Below are 21,934 nucleotides of genomic sequence, written 5' to 3' on the forward strand. Positions count from 1 at the left end.
TGAAAAATACAACTATCCTGTAAAGAATATATTGACTAAAATTGTAGTGATTTTCAATGTGCTGCCTGCCGCCCCGCTGGGGGGCCTTGAGAATATACAGTGAACTGAACATTCAACAGTGAATTGGCTTCTTCAGCTGAATAACTATTTGGACTGAATGCTGAAAAACTAATGAACCGATTTTCATAAACTCCAGCTTTTAACCAACCATTTTCAAATTTTTAGGATTCCTTATAGAGAAAGAAAAAATCATTAGATTCAGAGTTACATATATGTTGAAGACTGCAATTTCAACGCTTTGATACCCGCCGGGGAATCTAAATGGGGGATTAGAAAATTGATTAGATTATACAATCTGAGGTTTTTAGTTTTATACAATCCTATTTCATTGGCCAATTTATTTATACTTTTTGATTTATTTTTGGTCATCAATGTGTTCAATTCTACCATCCAATTTTGAAAAAACCGTTTGGTACTGTGAGTTCAAACAAATGATTTCAAAGAATTTTAACATTGATCACTCTTCAAAATAATTAATGGAACTCAAATAAGACCATTTCCAAAACATTTAAATGGTTATTGCGATTCAGAAATGATTTCTTTTCGATAACTCCAAGAAACTTTTAGTACAACTTTCAACATTTAAGAAAAACAGAGTTAAATTAAAAAAGCGAAAAAAGGAAACATACAATTGAAAACATGCCAAATGAGTCTTAAACATGGTTCAACAAGGTTCGGAAGTGTTTTTAGAAATTTTTAATTAAAATAAAACTTAAATATACCAATGTACAGGGAGATCATCCATCTTGAAAAGTGGGATAGTCTCCAAAAGAGATTAAAGTTTTTTGTGATAGAGAAGAAGGAAATTATTTTGAAATTCATTTCATAATCCTTAAAACTGTAAGCTTCTTCTAAAAAAATGAAATCGATAAACACAGTGAATAATCTCAATAAAAACTTTTAAAAGATTTACAAAACTTACGTGGCCAAACATGGGCCCAATTTCTTAAAACGATGAATATAAAGCTTCCAATATTTCGAAAAATCAAACGACTCATTTTGATTAATATCTTTTGTGAACCCGAGCAAGGCCGGGTAAAATCAGCTAGTTTGACATAAATTTAGATCGTCTCTGAAATTACATTGCTTTGTGTTAAATTTCAGTGACGTTAGCTTTCAGAGATATTAATTATTAGGAAAATAAATTTTTATTAACGTAAATTTTAGTTAATTTTCACCGTTTGCAAAAAAAAATTATTCATCGTTATTTTTTTTCCAATTCAATGAAATTAAGATTCCCATAATTTGGAATAAAAATAAGGATGAATGACTATTTTTTTTTTTCAAACTGTGAAATTTCACTTGAATTTATATTAATAAAAATTTATTTCATTTGTTCCAATGTGCAAATTTTTGTAGTGCGCGTCGTTTGAATACAAAATGACGTAAAATTAGATCTGATCTAGATTAGATAAAAAAAACTATTAGGTGTTGAAGCGTTTCTGGCTCGTTTAATTTTAGAAAATTTTTGGTGTGTAGATAGATCGCTCCCAAACTTTTTATTGCTTTTACAACAAAACAAACTTATGGGAGTTGTAAAAATTTAAGAATTTGAAATTTTTATACGAAGCTTGCAGCGGTCTAATGTAATATTCATTGAGTGGGTGGGGAAAGGCCATCCGGACATCTTATCGAATCAATGTAGAGGATAGAGTGCGTTGGGCAGTTACCCTCACTAAAATATCGCAATGAAAGGGATGGTTTATCTCTACATCCTATGGACCATTCCATATGACAATGGTTTGATTTTCAATTGCTTGACAGTAAATTGTACGTTCGGTGGAGACTCCACAGAATCATATACGTTACTCTACTTGTAAATTCATTCACTTGGAACAGTCCACTCAAAGGCATCTTGTTTTGCTAAAGTCGTATTGAAAAACTTTTGACTTGTATGCTTCCAGATAGATAAAGAGTTCATATTTAAACAATAAAAAAGATTGGTTTTACAGATCCATAGCTGGTTATTTGGAAAGTTACTGCAAAGTTTAAAAACTATGATTTTTTTTAATTATAATTTCATGAGAATCATGGAATTTTGATTAAAAAATTGCATTTCTGTTAAATAACATTCATTTATGGTCGAAAGTAATAAATTTATCTTGAAGAGACTGATAGAGTGACCAATTTAAGTATTGAATCATAGAATTTCAACATTTTGACGACTAAATGTGAGGTAAATTAATTTTTGCTTTACGCTTTCCGTTACACTGCGCACAGCTATTCTAAAGCTTTAAATTTATTTATCAAAGAATATTATTGAAAATAGAAAACGCCCTCAAGATTATGGAATCTGCGTATATTTGGTCCATTTTATGTTGAAATAAAGCACGGCGTTTTCCGGTAATCTCTCATTGTGTGTTTTTCGCGGTTCTAAATGTGATAAAAAATTATTTAAAAAATAATCAGCTGAAATTTAGCTGACATAGTTAAATTTCATTATTCGAACCGGGATATCACAATTTTACTTAACTGTAGCAAATCGGTTCAGTAGATTTGAAGATACAGCTAAAATAGTAATCCGGGACTATATGATCCTAACCGGCTAATGGTCCTTTTTCAACCTTAAAGAAAGGTTAAAAAATTATCTGGTACTTGGAAATATCTCAGTTTCTGATTCAGATTGACTCAACGAAAAAACTAAGATCTCAAACCTCTCCATCATATATCGTGGAGCTATAAAGTGAAATCCTAATTTGTCTAATCAGCAATTAAGCGATTCATCAAAGAAATTGAAATGTGGAACAAAATTTGAATAAGGTTAAGCTATTTTTAAGTATTTTCAGACAAAAGTATATTCATGGTAAAAGGTCTCTAATTAAATAGTTAAATGATAATAATTTGTCTAAGGGCACTTACCAACTCGTCCGCAGGAGGATCGGTCCAGAAGTGGTCCGCTGTTTTGGCACGGGAGTAATCCAGAGCGCAGGGCCCCACCAGCAGGGAGCTCAAGATGGAACCGTAATCGGGATCGGCCACCAGAGAGTCTCGTTCGTAGTATCGGGTTGCGTTCGTCACCAGATGGTCGATTATCCGCGAAAGCTTCTTCTCGTAAAGTGCCAACCGAATCCAAAGGTACCTTCGGAGAAAAGTTTAAATTCAAATTGTAAGGCTTACTCTATGATGTAGAAAGTCCTCTTTTTTAAATAAAATAATTGAAAAATTTCTCTCACTTTACTACAGGTGGTGATGGTGGTGGAGTGGTGGTTGAAACCGAGTGACTGCTACTCTTTTTCAAAATTGGTGGTTTATTGGTGCTATCGCTGCTTGAAGACGAGCGTTTGTTGGGATCGTTGTTTTCGATTTCCTGTACTTTTTTACTAATGCATGCCGCTTCCGGACAATGCTGTGTAACGGAAATGGGAGAAATGAAACAGAAAAAAAAGAAACAAACAAATGGCAAATTATCCACAAACGCCAAAGCCACTACTGGGTTGTTTATGTATGTACAAGATCTACATTTTTATTTTGGTTTTTCTTAATTCAAGATAAACGTGTCCAGATTCTCCCAAATAACGAACGCCATAACACACTAAATTACTCTAGTATAGAAGTATAACAATCCAACTGGTGGAAGCACTGGTCAGATCCAGAGAAGATTCTACAACAGAAAAAAAAATCCAAACTCTAAACCGAACGTGTATTCGGAAAACAACCGAAGCCAACATAAAACAATCTTCTACTTTTTCTGAAAGGTACACTTCTAAAGAGTACAGCAGCGGTCGGAAATCACAGAAAAATAAAACAAAAACAATACCTGCAATTGGGCATTTAATTTTCATCAGCGTTCCAATCGATTAAGTAATAATGTTAGGGTGTAAGTGTGTTTTTTGTTTTCTTTACTGGGGGAGTAATCGAGGGGAGTTTAGTATCTAATGTATTTATTTTAAAGTTCAAAATATAGGTCTTATCTCACAGACGCACCAAATCAATATTGTTTGCAAAAAATTGTTTTATTTGTTTTCTAGAAAAGCACTACACATGATTTTTTTATTCAACGTTTTAAATCTGTTGCAATGTTTAACATATAATTTACCAAACAAAAACTAAGATCCTATTATTCGAATGATTCAGATAAATGATATTCAAATCGTTCAATTAACAATCCAGAACAACAAAACCAAATAAAAATTTTACAGCCCCAATAAAATACAAGGCAAACAACTTAAATCTATAACTAACAATAAAATAAACAAACTCTAGATAACAAATTTAAACACAAAATCAGAACTTATTATTATATTAATATCTAAATGATTTCTAAACTCTTAAAAATCTAAAATGAATAAAAAATTTCAAATCCTTGAGTTAAATTCAACACAAATCTTTGGTTACGAAACTTATTCTTCCGAAAATCATCAACAGTCTCAAGAATCTTGAGTATCTCAGAAAATTAAGAAATGTCAACAATTTCGGTAACTACAGAAATCAAATAGACTCAGAACTGAGATGGTAAAATACATTCAGAAATTTGATCAATCTCAGAAATCCAAATCATATCAGAAAAAAGCCACATCTCATCAACAGTGTGGCAGTTCGAATTGATACCAGTTTAGTCCCTGAGAATATCATTCAATTTCAGCCCCATCTGTGGGTTTAAAATCTTGGCACAAAGATTAAGAAATTGATGTTGGCAATGTAGTCCTACTTTTTTATCTAAAAAAAGAAAATATAAATCACTGCTAATTCCATCTAGCGACCTAACAGATGAATAAATCTCGTCAAGAGTTGAAGGAAAGCCGTGTTAGTGATGCTCAAAAATTCACAACTTTCATCTTTTACAAGTGCTAGAAACCAAACAAGTACTAATACATCTCCAATATCGATTTTCTTAATCAATTTGCCAAACTTATTTACCTGCTGGATCGAAAAATCAGATTGGAAAATAACTATTTCCTTATTGAACTAATGCTTTTAACAAGCACTTGAACTAGTTCACTTCTTACATCGATCTACATTTGCTAATACTGCTTAAAATCGATTTTCTCAAACTTTGTATCGACCCTTTAAATTTGATGGAAGACGATACGGAATCCAAACTTTTGATCTAACTATTGAATATTTTAATTTAAATAAAAATAAAAGTATAAAAAATTCAGACAAAAATTTAAGGAATCTGTAAAAAAACTGCAATAAAAGAAAACTCACCAAACTCAGGTATTTGATTAGTTTCAGTAATTTTTATTTTTTTAATAACTTCAAACACTGAAAATAATTGCAAAACCAATAAATCAGAAAAATCTGAGAATTTCCAATTATTTAAATATTTAAGGTGTCCGAAACTTCAAAGATGATGTCATTTTCAAGATACCTGAAATTAAAAAATAAATTCAAAGTTCCATAAACTTCGAGATTTATAAGAAATTTCAATTTTTTTAAATCTCCAAAATACCAAAGACCTTGAGAATATTATTTTATTTTTGAATATTGTAGAGAACATCGATATAAGATTAGTGAACTAATATTTACGACTTTTTAAATTAGAAGTACTTTCCTATTTCTAATATTTTTGGGATTTCCCATTTCTTGCTAGTTTATTTCTAGGATTAAAAGGAATTGAGAGATTTTCGAAACATCCGAGATTCTGATGATATCAGTCATTCACAGTCATTCTTGAGGTTTCTGATATTTTTTCGATGAGTGAAACGTCTGAAACCTTTGAATGTTAGATATATCAGAGATATCTGTTAAATTTTATACCTCAGAATTAATTGAAATTTCGACGGAATTCAAATTTGAGGTGTACATGTACATATCTGAGTTTTCTGAGTCTTGAATGAGATAACGAAAATTTCTTTTTTGTTTATAGATTTCTTAAATTTCTTAACTTTTTTATTTTTATAGAAAAAAAATGTTTGTGAAAAATATTGAGGTTTTTATTATTTTTTTTATGACGAATTTCTGAGGATTTAAACAAGATTTTAAAATTTATTATTGGATATAAGAATTTTTTCGTTAATAATAGAATCTCTTTACTTTGAAAATAAAAAAATAGATATCTAAAAAATATTTTATTTTAAGATAAATGCCATTTTGAGAAGTTTTAAATTTTTAAGGTTTGGAGGAATGTATTTCTGAATTTCACAATCTGAGTTCTGTGTTCTGCGGAGTTTTCAGATCTTTTTTTATTGAATTTCGAGCTCTGTTCTAGAACATATTGGCTTTAAAGCAGCCATATTGTTTTTTAATTTAAAAAAAAGTATGCCAGAACAGTTTTTTTTATCTGAATTTTTTTTGAAAATTTATACATTTCTTCATCTTCTTGGAATATCAAACCTCTTCTGACAATCTCATTTTTTTAGTTATGAGTTCTAAGTTCTGAATCGAGAATTACGTGTTCTTAGTTATGATTTCTGAGTTCTTAGTTCTGAGCTCTGAGTTCTGAATTTTAAGTTCTGAGTTATGAGTTTTAAATTCTATATTCTGAGTTTGAGATTTCAAATATTTTTTCGATGAAAACCTCTGATACTTTTGAAATTAATTTATCAGAGATATTTGTGAAATTTAATATCTCAAAATATATTTAAATAAGATGGTTGTGAAATTTGAAGTATTAATCTGAGATTTCTAAGACTTGTAAAATTTCAATTATTAGTAAGATGAGGAAAATTTTCAGTTTCTAAGATTTTTAAATTTCTTATATTTTTTAACTTTGATTTTCATAAGAAGTTTTTAAATTTGTGTAAAATATTGAGGTTATGAATAATTCTTTTTATGACAAATTTCTGAGATTTTCAAACGAGATTTTATAATTTACTGTTAAATATTAGTTTTTTTTTAGAAATATAAGAATTTTCATAACTTTGAACATTTAAAAAATGTGAACAACTCTTCAATTTATTATATTTCAAGATAAATGTCATCTTGCTAAGTTTGAAATATTAAAGATTTGGAGAAATTCAACATAAGTATTTGAGGAATTCGGGAATCATAAAAATTCCGCAAAACTCATAAATCTCCGATGTCGGATCCATCGGAAATTTCAAAAATTTTGAAATTTTGAATATTACAGATTTTTTAGGGATTTCTAAGTTCTGAACTCTGAATACCGATTGAAAGGTTCCTCACGAAAATGAAAGTAAAAAATTCAGACTAAAATCACTGCAGTAAAAGAACACCTCAACAAACTCAAGTATTTGGTAAATTTCAATCATTTTAATTTTTTTTTAACTTCAAAAACTGAAAGTTATTGCAAAATAAAAAAAAACAGAAAAACCTGAAAATTTTAAACATTTTGAATATTTGAGATGTCCCATTGTGTCATTTCCAAGATATCTGGAATTCAAAGTTTCAATAATTTCGAGATTTTTAAGAAATTTTCAAATTTTTAAATCATGAAAATACCAAAAACCGTGAGAATTAAAAAAAAGAATTGAACATAGATATAACATTATTTAGAACTTATACTGATGACTTTTTAAATTTTTAGTATTTGCTTTATTTCTAGGATTAAAAGGAATTGAGAGATTTTCGAAACATCCGAGATTCTGATGATATCAGTCATTCACAGTCATTCTTGAGGTTTCTGATATTTTTTCGATGAGTGAAACGTCTGAAACCTTTGAATGTTAGATATATCAGAGATATCTGTTAAATTTTATACCTCAGAATTAATTGAAATTTCGACGGAATTCAAATTTGAGGTGTACATGTACATATCTGAGTTTTCTGAGTCTTGAATGAGATAACGAAAATTTCTTTTTTGTTTATAGATTTCTTAAATTTCTTAACTTTTTTATTTTTATAGAAAAAAAATGTTTGTGAAAAATATTGAGGTTTTTATTATTTTTTTTATGACGAATTTCTGAGGATTTAAACAAGATTTTAAAATTTATTATTGGATATAAGAATTTTTTCGTTAATAATAGAATCTCTTTACTTTGAAAATAAAAAAATAGATATCTAAAAAATATTTTATTTTAAGATAAATGCCATTTTGAGAAGTTTTAAATTTTTAAGGTTTGGAGGAATGTATTTCTGAATTTCACAATCTGAGTTCTGTGTTCTGCGGAGTTTTCAGATCTTTTTTTATTGAATTTCGAGCTCTGTTCTAGAACATATTGGCTTTAAAGCAGCCATATTGTTTTTTAATTTAAAAAAAAGTATGCCAGAACAGTTTTTTTTATCTGAATTTTTTTTGAAAATTTATACATTTCTTCATCTTCTTGGAATATCAAACCTCTTCTGACAATCTCATTTTTTTAGTTATGAGTTCTAAGTTCTGAATCGAGAATTACGTGTTCTTAGTTATGATTTCTGAGTTCTTAGTTCTGAGCTCTGAGTTCTGAATTTTAAGTTCTGAGTTATGAGTTTTAAATTCTATATTCTGAGTTTGAGATTTCAAATATTTTTTCGATGAATGAAACCTCTGATACTTTTGAAATTAATTTATCAGAGATATTTGTGAAATTTAATATCTCAAAATATATTTAAATAAGATGGTTGTGAAATTTGAAGTATTAATCTGAGATTTCTAAGACTTGTAAAATTTCAATTATTAGTAAGATGAGGAAAATTTTCAGTTTCTAAGATTTTTAAATTTCTTATATTTTTTAACTTTGATTTTCATAAGAAGTTTTTAAATTTGTGTAAAATATTGAGGTTATGAATAATTCTTTTTATGACAAATTTCTGAGATTTTCAAACGAGATTTTATAATTTACTGTTAAATATTAGTTTTTTTTTAGAAATATAAGAATTTTCATAACTTTGAACATTTAAAAAATGTGAACAACTCTTCAATTTATTATATTTCAAGATAAATGTCATCTTGCTAAGTTTGAAATATTAAAGATTTGGAGAAATTCAACATAAGTATTTGAGGAATTCGGGAATCATAAAAATTCCGCAAAACTCATAAATCTCCGATGTCGGATCCATCGGAAATTTCAAAAATTTTGAAATTTTGAATATTACAGATTTTTTAGGGATTTCTAAGTTCTGAACTCTGAATACCGATTGAAAGGTTCCTCACGAAAATGAAAGTAAAAAATTCAGACTAAAATCACTGCAGTAAAAGAACACCTCAACAAACTCAAGTATTTGGTAAATTTCAATCATTTTAATTTTTTTTAACTTCAAAAACTGAAAGTTATTGCAAAATAAAAAAAAACAGAAAAACCTGAAAATTTTAAACATTTTGAATATTTGAGATGTCCCATTGTGTCATTTCCAAGATATCTGGAATTCAAAGTTTCAATAATTTCGAGATTTTTAAGAAATTTTCAAATTTTTAAATCATGAAAATACCAAAAACCGTGAGAATTAAAAAAAAAAGAATTGAACATAGATATAACATTATTTAGAACTTATACTGATGACTTTTTAAATTTTTAGTATTTGCTTATTTCTGATATTTTTGGGATTTACAATTTTCTGCGTGTTATATCTGTGATTTAAAAAAATTGAAAGATTTTAGAAACATCTCCGATTTTGCATCTTTCTTTAAACACAGTGATTATTGAGATTTCCAATATTTTTTCGATGAATGAAACTTCTGAAACTTCAAAATTGATGTATCAGAGGTATCTGATAAATTTAATATCTCAAAATAATTAAAATTTAGATGGAATTTAAATTAGAAGTATGAATCTGACATTTCTGAGACTTGTAATATTTAAAAAATTTGTGAGATGACGAAAATTTGTTTTTTTTCTAAGTTCTGAACTCTGAGTACCGATTAAAAGGTTTCACACAAAAATAAAAGTAAAAAATTCAGACTATAATCACTGCAATTAAAGAAAACTTCAACAAACTCAAGTATTTGGTAAATTTAAAAAATATTTCAATTTTTTATAACTTCAAACACTGAAAATGATTGCAAAACCAAAAAATATCAGAAAAACCTGGAAATTTCCAACTTTTTTAATATTTAAGATGTCCGAAACTTTTCAGATTATGTTATTTTCAAGATGGTTTATAAATTTATCAAACTTTCAATAATTTCAAGATTCTTAAGAAATTTCAAATTTTTAATTTTTATTAAAAGGAATTGAGAGATTTTCGAAACATCTGAGATTCTGGAGATATCGGAAACAACAGTGATTCTTGAGGATAATTAAAACTTAGATGGAATTTAAATTTGAAGTATGTATCTGAGATTTCTGAGACTTGTGAAATTTCAAAGATTTGTGAAATAACCGAAATTCCTTTTTTGTTTTATAAATTTCTTAATTTTTATTATTTTAAAAAGAAATTTAAAATTTGTATAAAATATTGAGGTTTTGAATAATCATTATCATGCCTTATTTCTGAGATTTTATAATTCATTATTGAATGTAAGATTTTTTTCAACATTCTAAGAATTTTTTTAACTTTGAAAATTTTAAAACATTTAAACATATCTAAAATTTATTTCATTTCAAGATAAATGCCATCTTGAGAAGTTTTAAATTTTTAGGGTTTGGAAAAATTAGAATATGTATTTGAGAAATTTGGGAATCATAATTATTTCGAAAAATACATAAATCTCCAATCTGTTATCTGAAGTTATCGGAAATTTTAAAAAATTTCAGGGATTTCAAATGTTACAGATGTTTTAGGGATTTCTGAGTTCTGAAATCTGAGTACCGATTAAAAGTTTCTGAGTTTCATAATGTGAGTTCGTTGTTTTGATTTCCGAGTGCTGAGTTTTCAGTTCTGTTTTTTTGGGTTTGGAGCTCTGTTCTAGATCATATCGGCTTGAAAAAAGCCGTATTGTTTTTGGATTAAAAAAATAAGTCTACCAGTGAAGATCTTTTTATCTGGATTCATTTGAAAAATAGGTATACATTTCTTCAACATCTTGGAATATTTAATCTCTTCTGCAGACTTATTTTTTGAATTATGTGTTAGTTCTGAGTTGAGAATTACGTGTTCTTAATTATGAGTTCTGAGTTCTTAGTTTTGAGCTATGAGTTTGAATTCTAAGTTTTGAGATCCGAGTTGTGATTTCTGAGTTATGAGTTATAAATTCTATATTCTGAGTTTGAGTTCAAGGTTCTCAATTCTATATTCTGAGGAAGTAAGCCTTGACTTTTGGGCGACGCACGCGTTTTTGTTATCGTTCAATGAAAATTTGAATTAAATTAAAGTTTTTGAAGAAGTTGAAGAACAAAACAGTGAAAAACGCTAGGATAAGTGACCGGCGGAAGTTTCCGAAGTAGTTTTTGGTTTGTTTCAGAATGCTGATGCCTGGTTGCGGGAAGTGATGAGAGTGATACATCCCGATAATTTTCGGTGATGTGGGGAAGCAGTTGGTTTTTTTCCTTGGCTCGTTGCGTAGTGATTAGGAGAAAGCCTTTTAGTTCTTTGTAGAGAAAGGTATAAAAAGTGAAAATGAATTTAAGAATGTCCATCTCTGAAATTTGCTGATGTCGGTTGCTGAAGGGACAGTCGATCTCCCATACTTGCCGGAAGACTTGAGACATGCATATCATGGGCGATGGAAGCGAAAAGTTATTCTTTCTCTCCTTAAGAAAGACCCGTAAGATCTGTCAAAAGTTGGGTGAAATTTTAGCTACATCCCACTTGCACTAGTGGAAAACCATCAACCAAATTTGGCACCGCTTCCATCGCCTGTTGTCTAGTTCTGAATGTAAACATAAACAAGTCTCAGTAACCGGAATCGCAGTCTGAACTTCCGAAAAACCCTTTCGAGTTCTCCACAGATCTCGAAATGTATTGAATGTATACATGTTTTGATTAATTCTTTTTTATTTTCAAGAGCGAGCAAAGGCGAATGCTCAAGATTTACGGACTTTCAGCGTTTTTTACGGATTTTCTTCGGATTATGGAAAAAATTAACGCGATTCTGCAGATAAACGAGAATTCTACCTGACGACCAAAAAAACGACGCATCAGTATATTTTTCGATTTCGTCAAATCTACGGACCGGCTTTCAATCTGGCAACGGTGGATCTGAGCTCTAAGATTTGAGTTCCTCATTTTAATTTCTGAGTTCAGACTTCTTAGCTCTAAATTCTGAGTTCTGAGATTCCTATTCTGAGTTCTGAGTCCTGAATTCTGAGTTTCAGGCTCTGCGTTCTGAGTCCTGAATTCTGAGTTCAGATTAATTTCTGAATTTTGAAAAATTATTTAAACTGGACTCCCTAATTAACGGTGACCGTTGTTTAGGAGTTTTGCGACTCTGATGAACTTTCTTTTCAATTTGGATTTGTAAGTTGAAAGCATCAATACAATTTAAATTTTCAGCTCCGTGCATCATCAAAACACGATCACTCAGGACAAAATCTCCAATGTGCGATGTACTATTTCATTCCAGTTCAAACTTTTGGTGCGCCATTGTTTTTCATTCGAGTAAAAAAATTCACAAACATAAATCAAAGAAAAATAGTCCACAAGTTAGGTAAGGAGGGTGAAAAATTCACGTATCACTCGTTAGCTTTTTCGATGTCTTTCTTTTGCTTGAGTCAAAACTTTGGGTTTGGATACTGTATTTAGTAGCTGTACTGGAGGATGGAAGGGGATTTCACTGGGGGAACACACTCACCTTGGCGACCTTGTGCAGCAGGGCCGTTGTCGAGGACGTTTTGAACAACCCGAGGGCCCTTCTCCGCAGACCCTGACTGAGACAGGCCTCAACGGCAGCGCAGAGCGTCGTAACCGAGCCGGATTCCTCGTGGATGTACTTTTTGGTGACCGCTTCCTCCATCACCTGTTTGACCTCTTTCTTGACAGCTGCTATCAGCTTTTCTTTAAAATCAACATTATCTGAGAGTGGGTAGGTCGGATCAAACGGTTTTTGAGATTTTGTAGCGTTTTTTTTTTGTTGTTGCGGTGCAGGAGCGAATGGTGCACGGTGATGGTGTTTTTTTTTTGTTTTCATTTCATGGGTCATGAAGGATGCGACATTTTTGACAGTAACAATTTTACCAGCGAAACACATTTTGGTGGGAAGCCACGGCGCCGATCAACGCGCACGTGTGGTGTTTTTTTTTGTTTCAGATGGGGCACACACAAGTAGGTACACGGTAACGGTTTGTTCAATCCCACAAAAAAACCACGCAGTGGAGTATCGAACAGAACCGAACAAGAAAAGAAACAAGAACAAACATTTACTAAGACATCGACTGAGCAGTAGCTTAAACGGGAAATTAGGAATCACTAAAAAGAAGCTGAGGTAAACTTATACTTATGTACACTAAAAATTAACGTTACAAATAGGCGTTGAATCGAACAATGTTATTAAAGGTAAGTTGGAGATGGTTTTATCATTAACCTGATATAATCACAAATATGAAAACAGACAGTTACTGTTGTTCAGTAGGAGTTTTATAACTATAAGGTTTGACGAACTTTTACACCATAAATGGCTATCCGCCATTCAATCCACATCAAAAAAACCTTTCACACGACTTTATTATAGACCCGCTTGAGTTCTCAAAGATCATTTCACCTTCACCAACATTTTAACAGCGTTGCTTGGAATGTTAATACCATACATAGCTATGTTTTCAATTGGATTTACATTTTGCTATAAAATATCACAATAACGGATCCCAAAATTAAAAAATATAATTTAGTGGTTGGTTTGTCAATGATTTAAATGCTCTCTAACGGCTCATTTATCTAAAACCTCATTAGAAAAAAGTGGCTCCAGAGAGTAAAGTTAACCAACGTTAACACGTTCAACTATTTAAATAGTTTTGATAATCAACAAATACCACTGAACTAATCTGGCAGAACCCAACTGAATATGAAAGGGGAGTATAAAGAGTGGCTCCAGAGAGTGAGTCTGTTAACAAATTACGTGGTTGTCTTAAATGTACCTCTGCTGTGCTGTTGCGAATAAGGATGTCTGTAGTTGGTCATTTGATAAAAATCATTCAATCAATTCAAGGACTTCATCGCACGACAATTTCGCAATAAATATCCTGTCCAGCAGACAAAATCAATGTGCAACTTCTAAATGTGAATAGAGCAGTTTGACCATTTTTCAAAGGAACTTTTTTTTGTTCTCTGACTTAAAAACTTCATAAGACTCAAAGCTGGAACCATGGAACTTCCATTCAAAAATTGCAGAAAAAGCTGCATTTTGAATGCTTTGTCCATTCACGTCAAATTATATTTTAAGGAGACTCCTAGACTCAACTTCGTAGTTGTTGGAAAGGTGATAAAATGTGCTTGTTTTACCGTAACAAGAAAACGCAAACTCCAGGAGTTACCCAGAATTTTTTTTTGTAAACGAGATTACTAAACGATGCATCAAATATTTTCTGTATTCATGCGTTGTTCTCGCGCTATCCAAAAGTCTTCAAACAGCTTAAATGATCAGGACGAAAGGTGGCTCCAGAGAGTGAAGCTTGGAGTAGCTCAAATCAGTATGAAAGGAAAAACTTAATAAATCTTACACACTCCAAGTTATAAGTAAACTATTCGTAAGCCCTTCAGAAGGTCGTATACCAAATTCGAATCAGCTCGAAGCTTGACGTAGACCCAGGGGTCTGACATTTGTTTGGAAAATTTTGGAATTTTGTTTGAAAACCGCGTGAAAAGTAGGTACTTTTCCTGTAATTTTTGAGTTAATACATTTCCTTTTCAAACAGGTTGTCTTGCAACTTTTGAAGATTGGAATATTATTTAAAGTTATAGTCTTTCAAAAAACGTCAAAACATGTAAGTGTGGATCAGAGTGCCCCAAATGATCCTACTTTTGAATAAGTTATGCGCTGCAGGCTAAAACTGATCCTAGGATCCTAGGAGTCGCTCAATAAGCCTGAAGTTTGTATGGGTTTTCAGACATTTTGTTCGGCAGGAGCATGAAAATCCAGTTTTTCATCAATAATTTCTGTCCCTTTCAGCCAATTTTTTATAAATACGTTTGAACTGAAATTCTAAATTGTGACAAATATTTCATCCGGATACAGTGCATGACATATAAAAAAAAGCAAACAAAAAAAAAATTAGAATTACATATTTAACTATTTTAAGACAGCTTCCAATTTATTAAAAAAAAAACTAAATCTCTGCTTAAATCAAATAAAACAAATCTACTGAACTCTTGAGCAAATTTCTAACCATCGATGAAAATAAATTAAATTTTCGAAAGGTTAAAGTAAGTAAAAAATATTGAAATTGAAGTAACATTTGGAATTATAAGTCTGAAATCTCTTGCTATATGAATGACTCAACGAAAAAGTCATCTTTATATTATTATCTTGATTGTAAAACTAATTTCCGAGACGAGTAGAAATCAGAATTTGGAATAATAATTCTGAATCTAAATTTTGAACCTGAATTCAAAATTCGAATTTTCCGAACTTCAATACGATTGGAATGTACAAAAAAAACGAAAAAAAATTTCAGGTCAGAACTTGAAATATGAGCCCAGATGGAAAATTTGTTTCAGAGGCCTTAATTTATCCTTAATTCAAATTCTGAAGTTTTAAGTTTAAATCTGAATTAAATCTGAATCTGAATAAAAACATTTCTAGGAGGTTTTAAGTAATAATACCAGTTGGATTTTCATTTTCTAACCATTCCACCATGCTACACAAACTAGTTGTGTCACGTTTTTGTGTTATAGACAAAATAAGATTTTTTCACGAATAAAACTTGATAAAACTGACGCACTGCTTGCTAAAATTGATCATTGGAATAAGAAGAGGTCATATTCCAAAATGAACCTTAACGAAGGGAAGAAGTTGCATTAAGCCTGTCTAAATATTTCTTCTTTAGGCAAATATCTTTATCTTCGAAAAGCATTTAGATTCTACGAGTTACAGTGAATGTGTCCGATTGTTGTAAGCCATTCTCATAACTAATTTATTGATGGCTTACTAATACAAATACAAATAACGGAATATTTTACCTTAGCAGCTAAGTTAACTTATGCATTGACATTTCTCTGGAGTTCATTCGAAAATTACTTTTTCTCAACAAGCTTACATAATAAGGTGATGCAGATCAGACAAAATGCATGCATGACATTGTTAACTTTATTGAAAATTTCAAACGCATTCACGTTTCACTTAGGATTTTAATCCATTATTTGTGTTTGCGTGTAACTCCAGTTATAAAATTAACACTCTTTGATACCAAAAAAGTGATATTTTTGTACTTTTTAATTATTATTAAATAAATACAAAACTTTCTGCATTACCTCCCTTTGTATCTTCATTGAATTTTGTCATTGTATTCATTTGCGGAGCAGAGCGATGAATAGGCGATGGAAGCGCTGCCGAATTTGGGTGATGGTTTTCTATTAGAGCAAGTGAGATGCAGCTAAAATTTCACCCAACTTTTGACAGATCTTACGGATTTTTCTTAAGGAGAGAAAGAATAACTTTTCGATTCCAACGCCCATTACACTATTAAAAAGTTTTGTTTTCCAGATACAGAAGTTCAGGCATAAGAAAAGATAATTTTGATTCAATTTAGCTTTTATTTATGACTTCATGTTAAATATTTCCCCAGAAATACTTGCGTTTTTTGTATATTGCAGTTCTGGATGGTGCGGATAATAAGTACCTCGATACCCGTGTGTGTTTCTTGGCCAACACGGAAGAAACGACGGTGTAAGGAAGAGTGCAGATGTAGGAACAGGAAAAGTTAAGAATGAGCAGAAAACCGCCCCTTACGTTGTGGCCAAAAGCTTTAGCAACAATTGTCCCACTAGTAGCAGCAGGTCTTCATTGGAAACAGCGGCATGTAGAAACTTCCAGTGTTACAACATCTGAATGATTTATTGAAATGTTACTTAAATTTTTATTATAGATATGAATAGTAAACGAATGTCTGCTTATTAAAGAAAACCAGAAGAATCTTTTTTTCGATGATATGATCATTGAGTAGATTTCATGTTTTTGAGATAGCAATTAAAAAAGAAATTAACATTTTGTTCTCGGATTTTACTTTCTGAACCCTGATGCTTGTGTACCCGAAATTCAGATCTTGAATTCAAATTTTAAAAATATATCTTGTTTACCAGGGTCAAAAGCAAGCTTTTCTTCTAAAGATACAATTTTTTGTTTCAGATTTTAATTCTTGTCCCACGGTGCATTCTCTAACTATGAGTCTTGTATCTAACTCAAAAATAACCAATAAGATTTTATAAACGACATAAAATAAAACTAATCAGTTTTCTTTATCATTTCCTTTTAATATTTTATCCTTTGTTTTTTTTTTAAACAATTCAAAAATTGCTCTATCAATCTGGAATTTAATTCCAGAATAGAAATTTTCAAGAACTTTTAAGCTAATATTTAGGATTGAAAAGTTAATACATATGTGCATTTGACTAATTGGTTTAGTAGCTTAACACTCAAGGTTAAAACTTTGATAATGATTGAAATGGAATTATTCAAATTAAATTAGAACCATCGTGAAAGACTTTTTCAAATATTTTCTAACTATTGAATAGTGAACCTTAAAGTTTAAGTAAAAAAAGTTCATAAATTCAACGTTCAATTTTAAATTTATTTTGTATCGCTTCCGAGTCACTTGCGAAATAGGTTACTACTTCTAAAGTCACTTGCCATCGACTCGAGTCACGCCATTCGCCTATGAGAATACGGTGACAGTTAAAAAAAGTTCATTCAAGTGACAGCATTCACCTGCTAGAGTGACTCCAAGGTGTGTATATATACAGGAGGTGTTACCGAATATCGAATTCCCGATTCAACCATTTTGGCTATGTAGGCTTTGCAACTATGCGGCACTCATGAAGTTTGTTTACCAACAAACCACAGAAAAGCTGAGCAAAAAATAAACAAACTCATTGAGAGCCCCGCTCACTTCTCGCCTACTTACTGTGAAAGTCGAAGAACCCAGTGTATCTAAAGACCTTGGGTGACTCTAAAATCACTTCACGTCACTTGCCTCGCAGAATAAGTCCCATTGTTTTGATTTTTTAATTCCAATACGAATTGTAAACCTGAGTTAAAATATGAATATCTAATGATCTTTTCTAGTAAAACCATTTTGAAGCTTTGTTATGTTTGAATTCTGCATAAGAATTAAGTTTAAACTCATAAACTCTGGATGGTTTGTTATTTTCTTTTTTTTTATTGGGAAAACTGTTATCAAAATATCCTAAATTCTTTTCATTTCTTATTTCTAGTGATGCTATGATTTGAAATTCAAGAGTCCTAAACTGGATAAGGAATCCGAAAAATGAAAACATTAATACAATTTTGATTATGAAAATATGTAACCACAAATAATGAAAAATATCTCATTTAAAATTTAATATTCGGACCAGTATTTCATACAACAACAGAACAATTTTGAAAAACTGTAGCAGAATTCTGATCCTCGAATTAATTTTTGAGGTTTTAGCATCATTTCTGAGTAAAGATTGTTATGTGACTATTAAATAACTTTTCTCAATTATTCAAGTTTTATTGTATTAAATTTAAAATATCTTGTGTAGATTAGAATACCTCGCTTGTTTTTCTGGACCCTCAGGGGGGTTTAAGCCACCCCCCCCCCCCCCCTTTGCTACAGCCATGCACTATGTTATTTTACGCGGTATGAAATCCGTCGTTATCGTATGGAATTTGGATTAAATTCGCTCAAGAAACATGCTGTTTCGCGAGAGCCGTGTAGAAGAACCGTACCCATGAAAGAAAACCTTGTTAAAAGAAGCCGAAAAACTGATCAAAATCAAACAGCGTAAAAAATACTTTAGTGTATGTTAGGCATGGAAAATTACAAATTTTACACAGATTCAATAAATCCTCCTGAGGTCCTTTTAGTGAACTTTTCACTTAAGAAATGATAGAAAAGCTTATTTGCCCCAATGAAAATAAGGAAACACATCATTCGAAGCCATAGGTTAGCATTTTTCTAAAATGGGCCATCTTACCCCGCTGGTGCGTCTTGTACAGTTTTCCCCTGCACCTTAGTATTAAATAAATTAGATCTCTTCAAAGAAACATAAAGTTTCACTAAGATCCTAAATGTGTTGGCTAGAATTATCCCTGAGGATGCAAATCCCAAAAAGAACAGTAAATTTGTCCTTTATTTAATTTTATTATTCTGATTTAAGTTTTTTGTTTACTCCTAGTAAAATACATTATGAGGTTTAGGTCCGACAACACATACATATCTTCTTAGGGCTAACGTTATTTCGTGTGTTGTTCCTGCTGGCGAATAAGCCAAAGCGTATCTGTTCTGAGGTCGGCAGTGTGGGGTTGAAGTTATGATTAAAGGCGAAAAAGAGCGAAATCGCCACCACTACCATGCAAAAAGAATAATCAGCAACTGATGATTCCGAGCAGCGCTTCTTAACCCATCAAAATTCTTGAAACAACGCTGATTTTTAAAACAGTTTCACTTTAACAGTAAACTGCTTTTATGTGACTAGCGTATGTATGAATATTCCGTTTGAGATGATAATTTTTTAAAAGAAGCGATATTGATAAGCTGTAATCAAATTCGTTCAGCTTATTTTTCATTTAAAACCTATTGGGCACCACTGACCGCATCCGTCCATATGGCAGAGAGAGGGTGCGAACGCTAGAGAGCGTGATAATTAAATCAAACATTTATTCAGACATACGGGCGACATTAAAGTGTACATAAACGGACCCGCTCGGTTGAGCAATGTTGACACTTTTGTTTTCTCTGATGATCCTCTAATGGTCTAATGTCTCTCCGTGAGGCGTGCGTGTAACTTTACTTAGTGAAAAGGACATCAACCGGATGGAGCGCCTCGTGCCGTATGCTTGGACGAAAGCCAACATAGGCATGACTAAAAGCCACGTTTGGCCAAGATGAACTTTAAAATGACTGATTTAATCTGGTGTGATTTTAAGCAAAATTTTGTGACCGAATCCCAGAAATATTTCAAAGACTCTTGTTGGACGATTTTTTTTCTAATTGAGAAGGATTAACCGTCGAAAATCTTTTTTCACCAGTTCTTTCAACTGAAATGTGGATAGCAAAATAAATCGATGGTCGGAAAATCTACTTTACTTCATTTTCTATGATTCGAAGTTTAACGCCTTTTCTCCCATTGATTCCGGTACGTTTGTAGATGGACATCCAATTTTTCCAATGGATTTCCGAATGGAAGAGGTTCTGTGGTTTGTTAGGTTAGAAAAAAAAACAGTTTCTCTAATGCGAGAAGGTTGGTATTTTTCACTGCAGCTTTATGTAAATTATTCACAAATAAATTGAAGGCTAAATTTCGCCGCAAATTTTCTTCAAATAAAAAAACAGTCTTTTTTTTAGAAAATCAACAAAAAGGTAGACCGAACGAAGCTGAATATCTATAATTAAAATTAAATCAAAAAACCTTTGTCGGTACCGCGAATTTTTGTCAAATTAGATTGTTTTGCAGCTTCTTGGATTTTGTAGTGGCAGTGCTAGACGATGCCTCATCAAAAATGAATCAATTTTCTCGAATCTAATTTCTGAGAAAGTGGCTAAATTTTTCAGCAAAGAAATAGGTAAACATAGAGTAAACTGTGTGGAATCAGGTAATTCGTTATGCGTGGAAATCTGCACTCAACTCTCTGGAGCCACCATATACATGGTGTTCGATAAGTTTGAAAACACTTTTCATCGTTTTGTTGTGTGTGGTAAAGCCGTAGCACATAAATCAAATGTTTTGTAAAGCAATTATGTATTATCACCAGACAAACTATTCCTGGAGTTGAAAAGTTAATTTTTATTGATTGTTCATTTTTTCGGGTTCTTACACCACAAATACTGGTACAGGCAAAAACAAAGATTTTTGGACCAAAATTAACGGCTTCCAGTTAACCAAATATGACTCCCATGGCTTATTCTCATGATAATTGGTGTTGACGAGAATAAACGAGTACAGAAAACTTATGCTTATTTCATATAAAATCTTTTTTTTTTGTATTTGCTTTGAAATGTCTAAAAATAAGTTGCGTGCCAGCTCATTGTTATCAAAATGGTGGACGATAGAATTATTCCACAACATAAGTAAGATAAACTCGTCAATTAAGTGCTTGACTAGTTTACATGAGTAATTTATGATGCTTTTGGGTTGTTTTGCATGTAGTATTTATTTTAACACACAAAAATATTGATTTTGGAAAATTTTGATTTAAAATATAAAGTATCAAGCCCTCCGAATCTGACTCTTAAGAATAATTCTTTATATCATATTGTTGAGAATAAACAAATATAGGAACCTATTTTAACTCCGTATAAAATCGTTATCATTCGTATGTAGAACGAAAAATCCGTAACAGAGGAGCGTGTCGTGTACAATGGACTTGAAAAGCCTATGAAGCTCGTTCTAATGATTTAATAAAAAAAAAAACATTCAATGTGATTGCCCATTGACAAGCACAAACACATAAAGAATCTCAGTGAATTTCCTCTTGGGGATTCCATAAATTTAACAATAAGCGTGCGTACATCTTTCCAGTAAATGGTGGTTAGCATCTTACACATGCTAAAGCCAATTCACAGAAAGTGTACTATTTTTGCCGTGACCAGAATTCGATCTCATGACCATTGATCTCATGCCCATGATTTGATCCGGATTTATTTACTTTATTTAGCAAATCAAACGAAAAAAAATTTTTTTCTTAAATTTATGCCTCCAAAACTAAAATATTTTGAGCAAGATTTATAAAAATATTTATGAACGGGTTTTTTGGAAGTCTAAATTGCAATTTAAAGTATTTCGATAAGTTTTGATGAGAAAAAAAATTTATTCAATTTTTATTTCTTGATTTTTGTTGAGTAATTTGTGGGTTTTGAAAAAATTTTCTCAGATATTGCCCGGATTTTTTGTCATAAATTTTGAAATCAAATGCCCGGATTTTGCCAGGTTTTTATATAAAATTTCCGAATTTTTTTGGCCCGGATACGTGCTGAAAAAATTCTGGCAACCTTAGCTTAGAGGGCTTGAACGCTTTCCTCTACGAAACGGACGGCGGCAATTA

At 31.3% G+C, this 21,934-nt stretch overlaps 1 protein-coding gene across 3 annotated transcripts in view; it reads right to left on the reverse strand.

The window, feature by feature from the left end:
• LOC129758533 (small G protein signaling modulator 2-like) overlaps nt 1-21,934 on the reverse strand; it is a 72,506-nt gene that overhangs the window by 35,615 nt on the left and 14,957 nt on the right. For all 3 annotated transcript variants that reach the window (XM_055756052.1, XM_055756054.1, XM_055756053.1), the window contains 3 exons: nt 12,551-12,771; nt 3,234-3,406; nt 2,920-3,139 (listed from right to left, as the gene is read on the reverse strand). In XM_055756052.1, the coding sequence (XP_055612027.1) occupies nt 2,920-3,139; nt 3,234-3,406; nt 12,551-12,771 (614 nt within the window). The remainder of the gene's footprint in view (nt 1-2,919; nt 3,140-3,233; nt 3,407-12,550; nt 12,772-21,934) is intronic.

The sequence above is a fragment of the Uranotaenia lowii genome, chromosome 3, assembly GCF_029784155.1.
Source record: "Uranotaenia lowii strain MFRU-FL chromosome 3, ASM2978415v1, whole genome shotgun sequence".
Classification (NCBI taxonomy): domain Eukaryota; kingdom Metazoa; phylum Arthropoda; class Insecta; order Diptera; family Culicidae; genus Uranotaenia; species Uranotaenia lowii.